The sequence below is a fragment of the Pteropus medius genome, unplaced genomic scaffold (genome assembly GCF_902729225.1).
Source record: "Pteropus medius unplaced genomic scaffold, Ma_sr-lr_union100, whole genome shotgun sequence".
NCBI classification, from domain to species: domain Eukaryota; kingdom Metazoa; phylum Chordata; class Mammalia; order Chiroptera; family Pteropodidae; genus Pteropus; species Pteropus medius.
In genome coordinates this window covers 21,616,581-21,628,852 of record NW_024354502.1, presented here as the reverse complement: position 1 = coordinate 21,628,852, position 12,272 = coordinate 21,616,581, and the positions used below count along the sequence as shown (strand labels likewise).

At 36.2% G+C, this 12,272-nt stretch overlaps 1 protein-coding gene across 2 annotated transcripts in view; it reads right to left on the bottom strand.

Moving 5' to 3' along the window:
- Nucleotides 1-9,768: 9,768 nt before the first annotated feature.
- RGS22 (regulator of G protein signaling 22) overlaps nucleotides 9,769-12,272 on the bottom strand; it is a 174,898-nt gene continuing 172,394 nt past the window's right edge. For both annotated transcript variants that reach the window (XM_039853590.1, XM_039853591.1), the window contains 4 exons: nucleotides 11,290-11,383; nucleotides 11,139-11,177; nucleotides 10,785-10,831; nucleotides 9,769-9,878 (listed from right to left, as the gene is read on the bottom strand). In XM_039853590.1, coding sequence (XP_039709524.1) covers nucleotides 10,827-10,831; nucleotides 11,139-11,177; nucleotides 11,290-11,383 — 138 coding nt within the window. In that variant the 3' untranslated portion in view covers nucleotides 9,769-9,878; nucleotides 10,785-10,826. The remainder of the gene's footprint in view (nucleotides 9,879-10,784; nucleotides 10,832-11,138; nucleotides 11,178-11,289; nucleotides 11,384-12,272) is intronic.

The following is a 12,272-nucleotide window of genomic DNA, read 5'->3' as shown; positions in this document are numbered from 1 at the left end:
GGATTTTGTCAAATGTTTGTCTATTGAAATGATCATGTGGTTTTATTCTTTATTAATACAGTGTATTACGTTAAATTTTTGGATTTTAAATGAACTTTGCAGGCAATTTGATTTTGAGCTTTTGGATGTGTAGATTAGTGTTTTCTATTAACTTGGGTTATGGTTTGCCAATATTTCTTACTTTTTTTTATTGTACCTTCTCTCCCTTCTGTGGCTTTTATACATATGTGCTTGATGGTGTTCCACAGTTCCCTACGGCTTTATTCATTTATTATCATTCTTTTTTCTTTCTATTTTCCAGATTAGCTAATCTTTATTGATCTCTCTCCAAGTTCACTGATTCTTTCTTCTGCCAGCTGATGTTCTGTTGAACTCCCCCGGTGAATATTTTTATTTCAGTTACTATACTTTTCAACCCCAGAATTTCCATGTTTTTTTAATGTTAATTTTCTATATTTAATTTCCAGAATTCTTTAATTATTTAAAGTTCCCTTTAGTTACTTAAGCATATTTATAATAGCTATTTTGAAGTCTGTGTCTGCATGTGGGCCCCTTCAGTTTCTACGATTTTTTCTTCCATTATATGGGTTGTACTTTCCTATTTCTTTGCATGTCCTGTAATTTTTGTTATTTGTTTAGTGACTTGCCTGGATGAATTCTTTAGATGATATTCCTTTACAGCGTGCAGTTGCTTATATCTCTGCCTAGTTTTAAAAAATATTCTTGTTTTTATCCTTAAGCCTTGCTTCCTAGGGGGTCACCTCTGGATCAGCACAACTTAGCCAGTGATTGGTCAGAAGTTGCACTTACACACTTTGAGGTAATAAGGTTTCCATTCTTTGCTGATATATTGATGTACTGCATTCAAAGTTTAGGCAGTCTATATGTTAGCCCCAGCTTTTGCTTTCTGAGTAACCAGCCTCATATTCTACAAGTGATAAGCAGATGGTTAGGGTTCTCTCTGATCTCTCATGAGTATGTGTGTAGCCTAACACAAGCCTAGCAGCTTCCAAAACACCAGGAATATGTAAAAGTATATTGATGACTACTATGGCCCTCTTGTCCCTAATTTCTGTTTTATTTCTAGCTGGTCTGCTAGTATGTTGCTTGCATCAACCAATGGCATGTCCTCAGTCTAGCTGTGAGGATGGCTTTCTTGGATATTTGCTATTGTTCCTGGATTGTCCCACTATTTTGACAAAACTACTGGGCATGAGTTTTTTCCACTTTGCAATCTACATCAAATCAACCCCCTCTAGCAGCAAGCCTGTTGGTCCTTATGGTTTGTCCCACCTTTGTAGAACTACTACGTCATGAACCAAGATGGCAGGAAATGGAAGCAGCCTTAAGCTAAGATGCCACAGACTCCCAACTCTTTCTATTTACGTTCAGTAGTTTTTCCTGAATAAACACTTCTTGATTTGTTGTATATCTTTTCTCAGTTCTCAAGTGGTTGTTTTGACAATTTAGTCCAGTTTTACTTTTTCTTTTTGGTGAGATGATTTGCTGAACTCTTGCTCAGCCTTTCTGGAAGTCTTACTTTATTTAGCAATTTGGTAATTTTTAAAAAGTTGCTAAAGGCACCAAATTTGATATGTCAAAGTAGTCTATGCTTTATAACACCACCTCCTTCTAAAAATTCCAATTATATAATAATAAGGAAGCCCCAAAAGAATGAATGTATAACAGTATTGAGGGTAGGAAAGGAACTCATCAGTGGACCAGAGATTTTGACAATATTTATAAGGTAGAAGGCTGATGGGATCATGTTGACATATAAACCAGAGCAGAGAACAGAAACAACACAACTATGATGGTGTGAAAAGGGATGAATGGGCAACACATAATAGTCACAATTCATCTTCTTGACAAGAATTGTGAAGACACCTTGTGCAATGGACTAAATGTTTATGTCTCTCCCCAATTCATATGTTGAAATCCTAATCTCGGAGGTAGGGTCTTTGGGAGGTGATTAGGTCATGAGGGTAAAGCCCTAATAAATGTGACTAGCTCCCTTATAAAAGTGACTCCAAAGCACTCTATTCTGCTATGCGAGGACACAGCAAGAAGATAGTTATCTATGAACCTATCTATGATAGTTATCTAGGAAGCTTGTTCTCACCAGATACTGAAATTGCTGATACCTCGATCTCAGACTTCTCAGCCTCCAGAACTGTGAGAAATAAATTTCTGTTGGTTATAAGCCACCAGTCTATGATATTCTGTTATAGCAGCCCAAACTAGACACTTCGTTAGATCCCAATTCTACTCTATGGGAGAAACTCTCTAGTTCCTACTCCTCTGAAGCCCCTGACTTTGCCTTGTGAGAAAAGTTTCCTTCTCTATTATCCTCTAGGCTGCATCTGAAGTTAGCATTCAAAAGTGAGCTGCTTTGGAGGTTGTACAAATTTCAGGGTCTGCTTTCTGATGATGCAACTTTGGGGGCCTGGTGGTTGTTTTATAGATTTAAAAAGTACAGGCATTTTTGGCCAGGTTTGTGGTTTTGTTGAGAATACAATTCCATCAAAATTTAGTTAGCTTTCTACCAGTTGGTTCCATGTCAGAATCTCTTCTGGTCACAGTTCTTAAGCCTGCCAACTCTCTTATTTATTCATTCACGTCTATGCTTAGTGCATTTCCTTGCTGTTATTTTAATGGTGGCTATCTTAAAGTAATCTAAAACAATAGGCTCAATTGGGAAGACAACATCTCTACTTTGACATTTGTTACAAGGCCACCACTGTCCAGATGAAAAGTCTTAATGAGAAACTTTTGAAAAGGGCCCTGACCAAAGGCTCTGCTCACAGGGCATAGTTGCAGTTGACTTTCCAAATTTGAGGGTCCAAATTATTAGATGTTGTGTCAATATTAGTTGTAAGCTAGTCAGAGACTGTGACTCCCTTAGCCTTCATTTCTACTTGTAAATGGGTTAATGCTTGCCTGATATATCTCTCACGGTACCTTGCTAAAAGCAAGAAGGAACAACCAACACTAAGAACACGCCAACATTCTCTCTCTCTCTTTTTTTTGACCACTTCTTTTAGAAAGCTAGGGGCATAAAAGGCACATGGTCTGCCTTCTATGTTATCAGGAGTAACGATTTCACCAAATATTTTGCTATGACATTACAAAGGCCACCAGCTTTCTAGCTTTCCATTATCTGCATTGCTGGTGCCCACTGACTACTTAATCATTTACATGTCATGTATCTTAGATTTTTGTGCCCTACATCTGGTAGCAATTTTTGTATTAGTTAAGGTATAGGATATAAGCTGCTATAACAAAAAGGCACAAAAGTAAAGTGGCCCAAACAAGATAGGAATTTGTTTTTCTTTCACATAACAGTTCAGAGTAAGGCATCTTTCTTTCATGAGATGATCCAGAGACCCGGGCTACATAATCCTTAGAGTGGTGCCCCATCTATATAGTGGAAACTTGTAAGCTAGCATCACAGCTGTGATATAGCTTACAGGAAGAGGAAAGAGAAAAATGGTTGTCAAGCATTTTCATTTTTAAAATACCTGAATGGAATTTTCACACTTCTGGTCATATTCCCTTGGCCTGACATTGGTCACGTGGCATATCTATCTATAAGATAGATTAGGAAATGACAACTAACTCCAGTTAGGTAGTCATGAGCACAGATAAAACTCATGGATTCCACTAAAAGAAATAAGAGTTGATGTATCTTGGGAAACAGCAGTCTCTCTAACATGATGAACATAAGCAGGGAGGTTACCACCCAATATCATCATGTATTATTGAATATTTTTTTTACTAAGTACATACATTAGTTTTACAATAATTACAATAAAAGAGAGGTTTCTAAAATAGTAACTTTTTCAGACCAGGCCGACACCCTACATATTTGACTTTAGAAAAGGAAAACAGTATAGAAGTAGAAGTTTTCACCTTTGACCTGAGGTTCTAATTCAAAATACAGAAATAATTGTTCATGTCACATACCAAAACTCTACAGAGAGTTACACATTAAAAACTCCAATATTATAAGCTCATAGAATCACATAATATTTGAGCAAAGAAAAAAAGGACCCTTGGTTTTTTATATATAAGTAAACTGAGACTCAGAGGCAAAATAAATGGTCCCAAATCATAAAAGAAGTAACAGATTCAAGATTAGAACTAAATTTTACTAAATCATCGGGTATAGACCAATCAAGATATTTCTGAAAGCAGAAAAGTCACTGTAATTTTAAAAAGAGTATGTCAATTTTAAAAAAAAACAATTATTTATATTACATAATATAATTTCCAATTACATGACAAGTTATAAAGAAACATAACATGAATTAGGTTATACATTTAATACTAAATTTGCTTATTAAAAAATAACATACACAAGCTAAATCTGACCTAACTGCCCACATCACTTTTGGATTACTTCATTATTGTATTTATTTCAAAATATATTTATTCACTCCAAACAATAATGTAAACAAAGTATGAGCTCAATTTTCCTGTGTTTGGAAGGGTATAAATTGATATAGTATACATAGTAATTTGTGTGTTTTTAAAACCTAGGATTCTCCTAAAAGTCAGTCGACTTTTCTTTATGAGAACTCAAAGTCAAGAAGCACATAAGATGCAAACACAGAGCACAATTAGAATTTATTTGCACAAATCCAAGTCAGATTTAAGGGCACTTTTAAGATTACCTAAAATATAGTATATGTTACATTAAATGTAGGTAAGGAATTTATTTTAAGTTTTATTAATTCAACAAACATTAGTTGGGCATCTCCTTTAGGCATTATATTTCCAAAGATGATGTAAAGGAAGAGGAATTATTTAAGTGGATGCAATGTAGATATCCACTAAAACAAGTCATCATCAGTTAGAAGGCACTATTGGTAGCTTGCAGGTGTGAGTTTTAAAAAAATGATATGCTGGGAAAGTAGAATTTAAAGGTTCAGTTGTAATTAGAGGTTTCAAAAAACAAAATAAAAATGTTCCAAAATCTAAAGCAGTGGTTTTCAACTAAGAATGATTTGGCAATGTGTGGAGATATTTTGGGTTGTCACAACTGAGGAGGTGCTCCCAGAATATAGTCGGTAGAGGCTAGAGATACTGTTAAACATCCTACATTGCACAGGACAGCCCTCCACAACAAAGAACTGGCTAACCCAAAATGTCAGTAGTGCCAAGGGTGAGAAACCCAGGCCTAAAGTGATTTAATGTGATTTAATAAGCACTAAGTTTTTCTCTTAAAGACATGACACTTAGGTGCATTTTCATAAATATAAAAAATGATGTAGATAAAACAAAGATTATATACTTTAATTTAAAGATTGCCACATTACTATATATTTATAATTATAAAACTACTGATGGCAAATTTTTGTGAATAACATTGTACTGAACTTTGTTAGATGAGCAGTAATTTTTACCTTCCTGTGATTTTCCAATGGAGATATTTCCTTCATTTTTTTCAACAAATATTTAATGAATATCTATTTTCTAGAAGTTCTATATAAGGCACTAGAATGAAATTTCAAATAACAGCTTTACTGGGGAAACAGGCATGTGAATAGAAACTTACAATATGACTAGTGTCACTGTAGAGTAATGAACAAGCCATAGCGGTAGGAACGAAGAGAGAGTGATAACTTCTGTAGCTGTTCCAGGGATCTAGGGTAAGAGAATATCAAAACAGCTTCCCAGAGGAACAAATGCCTGATCTGGATGTTGGTATCCAAAGAGAGAAGGGCCTTATAAGTATGTTATGCTAAGTAAGAAACTTCTATTTTATCAACAATAGGCTTACCAATCAACTCAATGAAGGATTTGGGTAAGGTAATAGTATAAGAAGGTATGTACTTTAGGACGATCACTTTGAGGACAGCTGGAGGGTGGCCAGGGGGGAGAAAGAAATACCAATTAGGACTCAGATCTGAGGTGACAAGAATTTGAAATAAGGCAGTCACCCAATGTGAGGTGAGAGGAGGAGGAGGAGATGCACTGAAGGGTTGTTAAAAAGAATCAGTAGAACCAGCCAGAAGATACTTCCTGAGCGTACTAATATAAGGAAATTGTCTCTAGTGACAAAGATTGAGACTAGCCCATGCTGTGGGATGCTTTGAGGGTAGGCAAAAAAATGAACATGTAAATTATTCATAATATAAAAACTGCCATCAATTTAATAGATATATGTAACAATAAAACCTTTAAGTGAAAAAAAACTATTTTTTTCTTAGGAATAAAACTGATCACAGAACACTTTAAAATACTGGTTTCAAACTTCAGGGCCCTCCTCCAGCATATAAAGAGTTTAGAAGTCGTCGCTGATCCCCTCACAAGAAAAAAGCTGAACAAATTAAAAATCAACACCCCTTCTTACACCCTGTCTTTCAAAAAATTGTGGTAACAGGGCAAACTGCTGCCTCTAAAACTGGAGAGGCAGACAGAGATACAGAGAATCACAGCTTAGCAGGAGCAGAAGCCAGCAGCAGGAGCCAGTATTAGTAGGATTATTTTAAAATGTAACTGCTGAGTTGCTAGAGCCTTGGATTAGACTAATTTGAGAGTTAAAAACCTCAAGGGGGCCCTGTCTTGGGGGGGTTGCATATTCTTGAGTTTTACTTCAGGAGCCCCAGGAGGTTCTCACTGTAAAGATCAGAGAAAAATCCCCTCCTGCTTCTGGTAGGGGAGGGGTAAAGGAACTATTTTGGAATACACCAAGAGTTCCTTGTTCTTCCTCACAAGGCTTGTTCTCAAGGGGAACTGTTTTACTGGGGCCTAACACACTGGGATTTTTACCAAAGCCTAAATGACCTGGGGGAAGGGAAATACCCAACTCAGGCTCGCTGAACGACTGGAATCTAATTATCGCACTATCAACTGCTTCCCCTCTTCCCACACACTCTACTCCCACATAAGTAGTGCACCTGTATAACAGGGATTCCAGCTGAAAGAACTGCAAGTCTCAGAGCCTATTAAGGAGCCTCTAGGAAAACCCATAACAACAGAAAAGACAAAAGTAAGGACACAGAGGAAATTCCAGCCTCTAACCCCACAACTATAGCGAATAGTAAATACAACCTAACTCCTCTCACCCTAAAGACTCATGTACCTCAGTTCCTTGTATCTGACACATCATGTCTTGCTTGCAACAAAATATTACAAAGCATGCCAAAAATAAAAAAAAATTAACAACCACCACCAAAAAAAAAAAACCAAAAAGCAACAAAAAAAAAACCCAGTCTAAGACAAAGCAAGGATCAGAATCAGATTCAGATATGGAAGAGATTTTGGAATTATTAGACAGAAATTTTAAATGACTATAATATGCTAAGATCTAATTTAAAAAATGTGGACAACACATAAGAATAGATAAGATATTATCAGAAAGATGGAAATTCTAAGAAAGTATCAAAAAGAGATGCTAAAGTCAAAAACACTTTAACATTGTGGGTCCCAGTTCTGGCTCGTGGCTAGGAATAGGACCTCGGATTCAGAATGTTACATTAATGTAGTAGGGCGCCTGCACCTAGCTCATGTAAGCATGACGCAGCTTATTGTATCATGCGTGACAGATGCCACTATTGTTCTCTGACATATATAAAGCCATGAGGACCCCTAAAGCAGAAGTGCGCTCCCCGCAATAAAGTTGGTGCCTGCTGTTTCATTCTCATGTCGGCTCCTCATGTGTTCTTTCAACTGGGCGTCTCACCACTGAAACCTTCACTTCTTGATCAGCTTGGCACTGACAACATAAATGAAGAATATCTTTGACGGGCTTATCCATACACTAGACTCAGCTGAGGGAAGAATTTGTGTGCTTAAAGAGAGGTCAACAGAAAATTCCAAAATGGAAATGCAAAATAAGTAAATAAAACAATAAAAAGGACAGAACAGAATACCCAAGAACTGTGGAACAATTACAAAAGGTGTAACCTATATATGATGGAAATACCAGAAGAGAAGAAAGAGAAAGGAACAGAAGAAATATTTGAAGTAATAATGACCTAGAACTTCCCAAAATTAATGACAGACACCAACTCATTGATCCAGAAAGTCCAGAGAACACAAGCAGGACATATAACAAAAAATCTACACCTAAGCATATCATATTTGAATTACAGAAAACCAAAGACCAAGAGAAAATCTTGAAAGAAGCCAGGGGGCCAAGAATTGCATTCGACTTATCTTCAGAAACCATGCAAGAAGAGGGAGCAGAATATTTGAATTGTTAAAGCAAAAAACCACTAATATACAATTCTGTATCCAGTGAAATTATCCTTCAAAAATGAAGGAGCAATATAGACTTTTGAAGCAAACAAAAAATGAGGGAATTTGTCTCCATTAGACATGCCCTGCAAGAAATGTTAAAATAAGTTCATTAGACAGAAGGAAAATGATATAGGTCAGAAACTCAGATCTACATAAAGAAGAGAAGAGCATTAGAGAAGGAATAAATGAAGGTAAAATAATTTTTTATTTGCTTCTTAATTGACCTAACAGAAAACAGTTTATTCAAAATAATAATAACAATAATGCATTCAGCAATTACCGCTTATGGATAAGTGAAGTGAACTGACAGCAATGTGACAGGGACAAAAGGGAGGAACTGGATGTACTCTGTTACAAGTTACTTGCACTACCCATGAGTGGCAGAATGTTATTTGAAAGTGAACTTTTATTATTTATAAATGTATATTGCAAACATTAGGGTAACCAATAAGGAAAATTTTAAATGAAGTATAATTGATATGCTAAGAGAGGAAAGGAAATAGAATTACATAACATGCTCAATTAAAACCAAGAAAAGGCAGAAAAAGAGTGGAATACAAAAACAGAAACATAGACCAAGGGCAATGAATGAAAAACATATAAAAACTTCACAGCCACTATGGGGTGTGGGAAAGTGTGGGAGCAGAGTAAATTATAGGGTTCCAGTGCTTTTTAAAAAATGTCCGAAAACCACTGCTTTAGAAAAAAATCTCTGAAGTGTGCCTCCTGATGCTTTCCTACTTTATTACGTCTAACTCTTTAGAGAATTAGGAATGCCAGTTTCTACTCTGAAAATACTTTCTAGGGCAGTATTAGAGTGGGAATCCAATGCATCCAATCTCGCAATCCAGGTCAGAGTCCTTGGAGCTTCTGAGTCTTGAAACCAAGAGATGGTGAGTTTCATCCCCCAGGTCATGACTTATGCATTCTCCTTTCCCTTCAGGAAAGGGAGGGGACATGTCGGGGTTCTCTCTGCTACACGTATAACTCCAGTTAATAAGGGGGCTTTTACCTTTTAAGGTAAGAGTGGTCTGTGGGACTGCGGCATCAGAATCACCTAGGATGTCTGTTAAAGAGGGAAATTTCTAGGTCCTGCCAAAGAACTACTGAATCAGACTCTCAGTGAGCTAGCCCAGGAATCTGCATCGCTAGCAAATATCACAAGTGAGTCTTATGCACGCGACAGTTTGAGAACCACTTGATATGCTTTAATGTGTGGTTCCTTTAGGGTTGGGGATAGGAATGGGGTAGGGAAGGCTCTTCCCTTTATGCTTTGGGTCAATTTATTGCTAGGAATATTAGTTCCCTAACCACCTGTAGAATATATCTGCTAAACAAATATAGTAAATGCTCGAGGAATATTTGATGAAAGATTACTTGAGGAGCATAACATTTTACTTCCTTAAATTCTGCGATAAGAAAAATATTTTGATTTTTCTAACCTAGATAGAAGTAGTTTTATTCTAAATAAGTTTTTAAAAATTTTATAGGCTATATTTCATGTGTACAGAATAGCTGTTATTTTAAAACAAGCCAAACTTTATTTAGGTGGTAGGCTTGCTCTAATACAGACCATCGAAAAAAATCACTTGAGCTTCCATGTCACTTAAATTTGGTTTAAAGAATTCCTGCAAAAGAAAAATAAATGGTTGAAAACATAGCTACAGAAAATATAAACCCAAAACAAACCAAGAAACTTTACATAGAGTTGTAATAAGGATAAAAAAAAAATTAATAGAGGTGCCGTATACTCTAAATGTTGGGGGCCCTGCAAGGTTGGCCTAAGGGGTCGGGGAACTGAGGGAAAGGTACAGTGGCTAAGATCAACCAGAAGAGAAAAAAATGAGCAGGCAAGAACATAAAGGTCTGCTCATCAAATCCTCCCAAGAATCAGAAAACTAAAGATTTTGAGAAACAAAGAGGTAAGTTGCAAGGACAGATGATAAGAGCAATGGGGCTTGTACTGCGCTCTTCGAGTATTGAGTCCATGGGTTACACATACACTGCATTATACTACCATATTACTACCAATGCCATTTGTAAGGGCATTGTTAAACTTTAACATTAGTATCCAATCAAAACTGTATAATCACATCAAGATCTGCATGAGAGAAGGATCCGGCTTACTTGATTTTCAGTTCTTTATTTTCAGTTCCTTCTTATGTTCCTAACTTGGGCAAGTGAAACTTGGAGAAACTCAGCTTGGGAAAGCTTGGGACACTGAACTGGAGTTCATGCTTCCATACATGTTCTTTGTGGAGGAGAAGAATAGATACAAACTAAATAGAAGCAATAATGTTTATTCCCCAGAGGCTTCCTTTTCAGGAGACTGTGCAACTCAGAAGGAAGGCAAAGCACTCCTACCCATCAATTTGATAGTGGTGTGTGTATGTGTTTGGTGTGCCTGTATTTATTTGGTATGTATGTGTGTGTGCGTGCATTTTGTGTGTACATCTGTGCAGCTGTGAAAGTGCGTGGGTGTGTATGTTAGAGGGGTATGGATGGGACTGATCAAATTTCAGTGTATGACTTACCTTGACCTATCAGCAACAGCATATATACTCCCACAAGCGCTGTCACTCTGGAAATGGAATCATTAGGTATATGTTTTAGTCTTTCCTCCTCAGCAGAGAAAAAACAGAGACAGAAAGAGATAGGACACACACACACACACACACACACACACACACACACACACAGCAATTCTCCTAACTTGTAGGGTCAGATCATTTGGGACGAAGTCAGTCCTCACCCCTTCTACCTTCTATATTCTGGGTGGCTGGGTGAGAGACAGAACTCCCACAATAGGAAGAAAGTACTGAAGATGGACTATCACAAGAGACTCACTCTGGATGCATGAGAAGATACGGTCTTTTTCAAAGACATACCTGAAGCGGTTGGCCTGACATTTGTAAAAGATGGTGTGCCTGCACAAAAATAAGAGAAATAAGGAAAACAGTGAAGTAATTAGCAGCAGGCTTCTAAAATTAATCTGTGATAGAAGATAAAGCAACCTGGTAAGTAAAAAGCAAAAATTACCTGCAAACAACTTCTTTTCCAGGTCTTCTTGAATTTTAAGAAGAACCCTTTCCTGTTCTAAGGCTTCAATGTACTTTGAGTAGCACCAGGTTGGCTAGAAAAACAATTTTCAAAGTGAATTTTGGAAATATTTGCCCCAGAAAATAAACTGAAGTAAGATAACTTATATCGGCCCCTTCATTTAAACTTCTTATTGCAGTATTAACACTTAATAAAATGTGCACATATCATAAATTTATAATTATATGAATTTTCACAAGTGGAACTTATCCATTTAACCTTTTAATTGGGTATCACAAATTGTTATCAATCTACCTTACAACATTTTAATAAGAATATTTATGACAAAGTAAAGGTATTTTTTTCAATAGCCTTGACCTAAAATTTTAAATTCCGTTGTCCAGGTTGGGAGAGAGGTGAGGATCTGAGGATGATGATGCACTATTTCTTAGTGAAACAATGTCTCAAAAGTTTTATAGATTTCTTGACAGCTATTCAGTCACTTTTATATATTCAATTTAAGTATGAATTTAGGTGCTTAGAAAAGATCAAAGTTTTTTTGTGGAGGCTAGTTTTGCATTTGGATTAATTACAATTCTTTAATGTGTAAAATATATCTGAAACTAATGTATATAGAAAGCATTCCAGACTTAACTAAATGGCAGCATATTATTATTCTACCCAATACTAGAGTAATTCAACATGTATACATTAAGAAGCAATAATGATGATAGTAATTTATATTTATGAAATGTCTTTAGTTTTCAAAAGCTTTTTAGTTCCTTAATCTTGAGATGTATACAATATCATCACCAACATCATCATCATCATTATCATCCCTTTCTCTTTTGAACAAGTAGGAAAACAATCTAAAAGGAGATTAAGTCATTTATTTCAGATTTCAAGGTGTCAAAGTAAAAATTAGAAGCCTGGTACCTCTAATTCCACATTTCTCCCTTTATTTTTAAACCATGTTTCTGAAA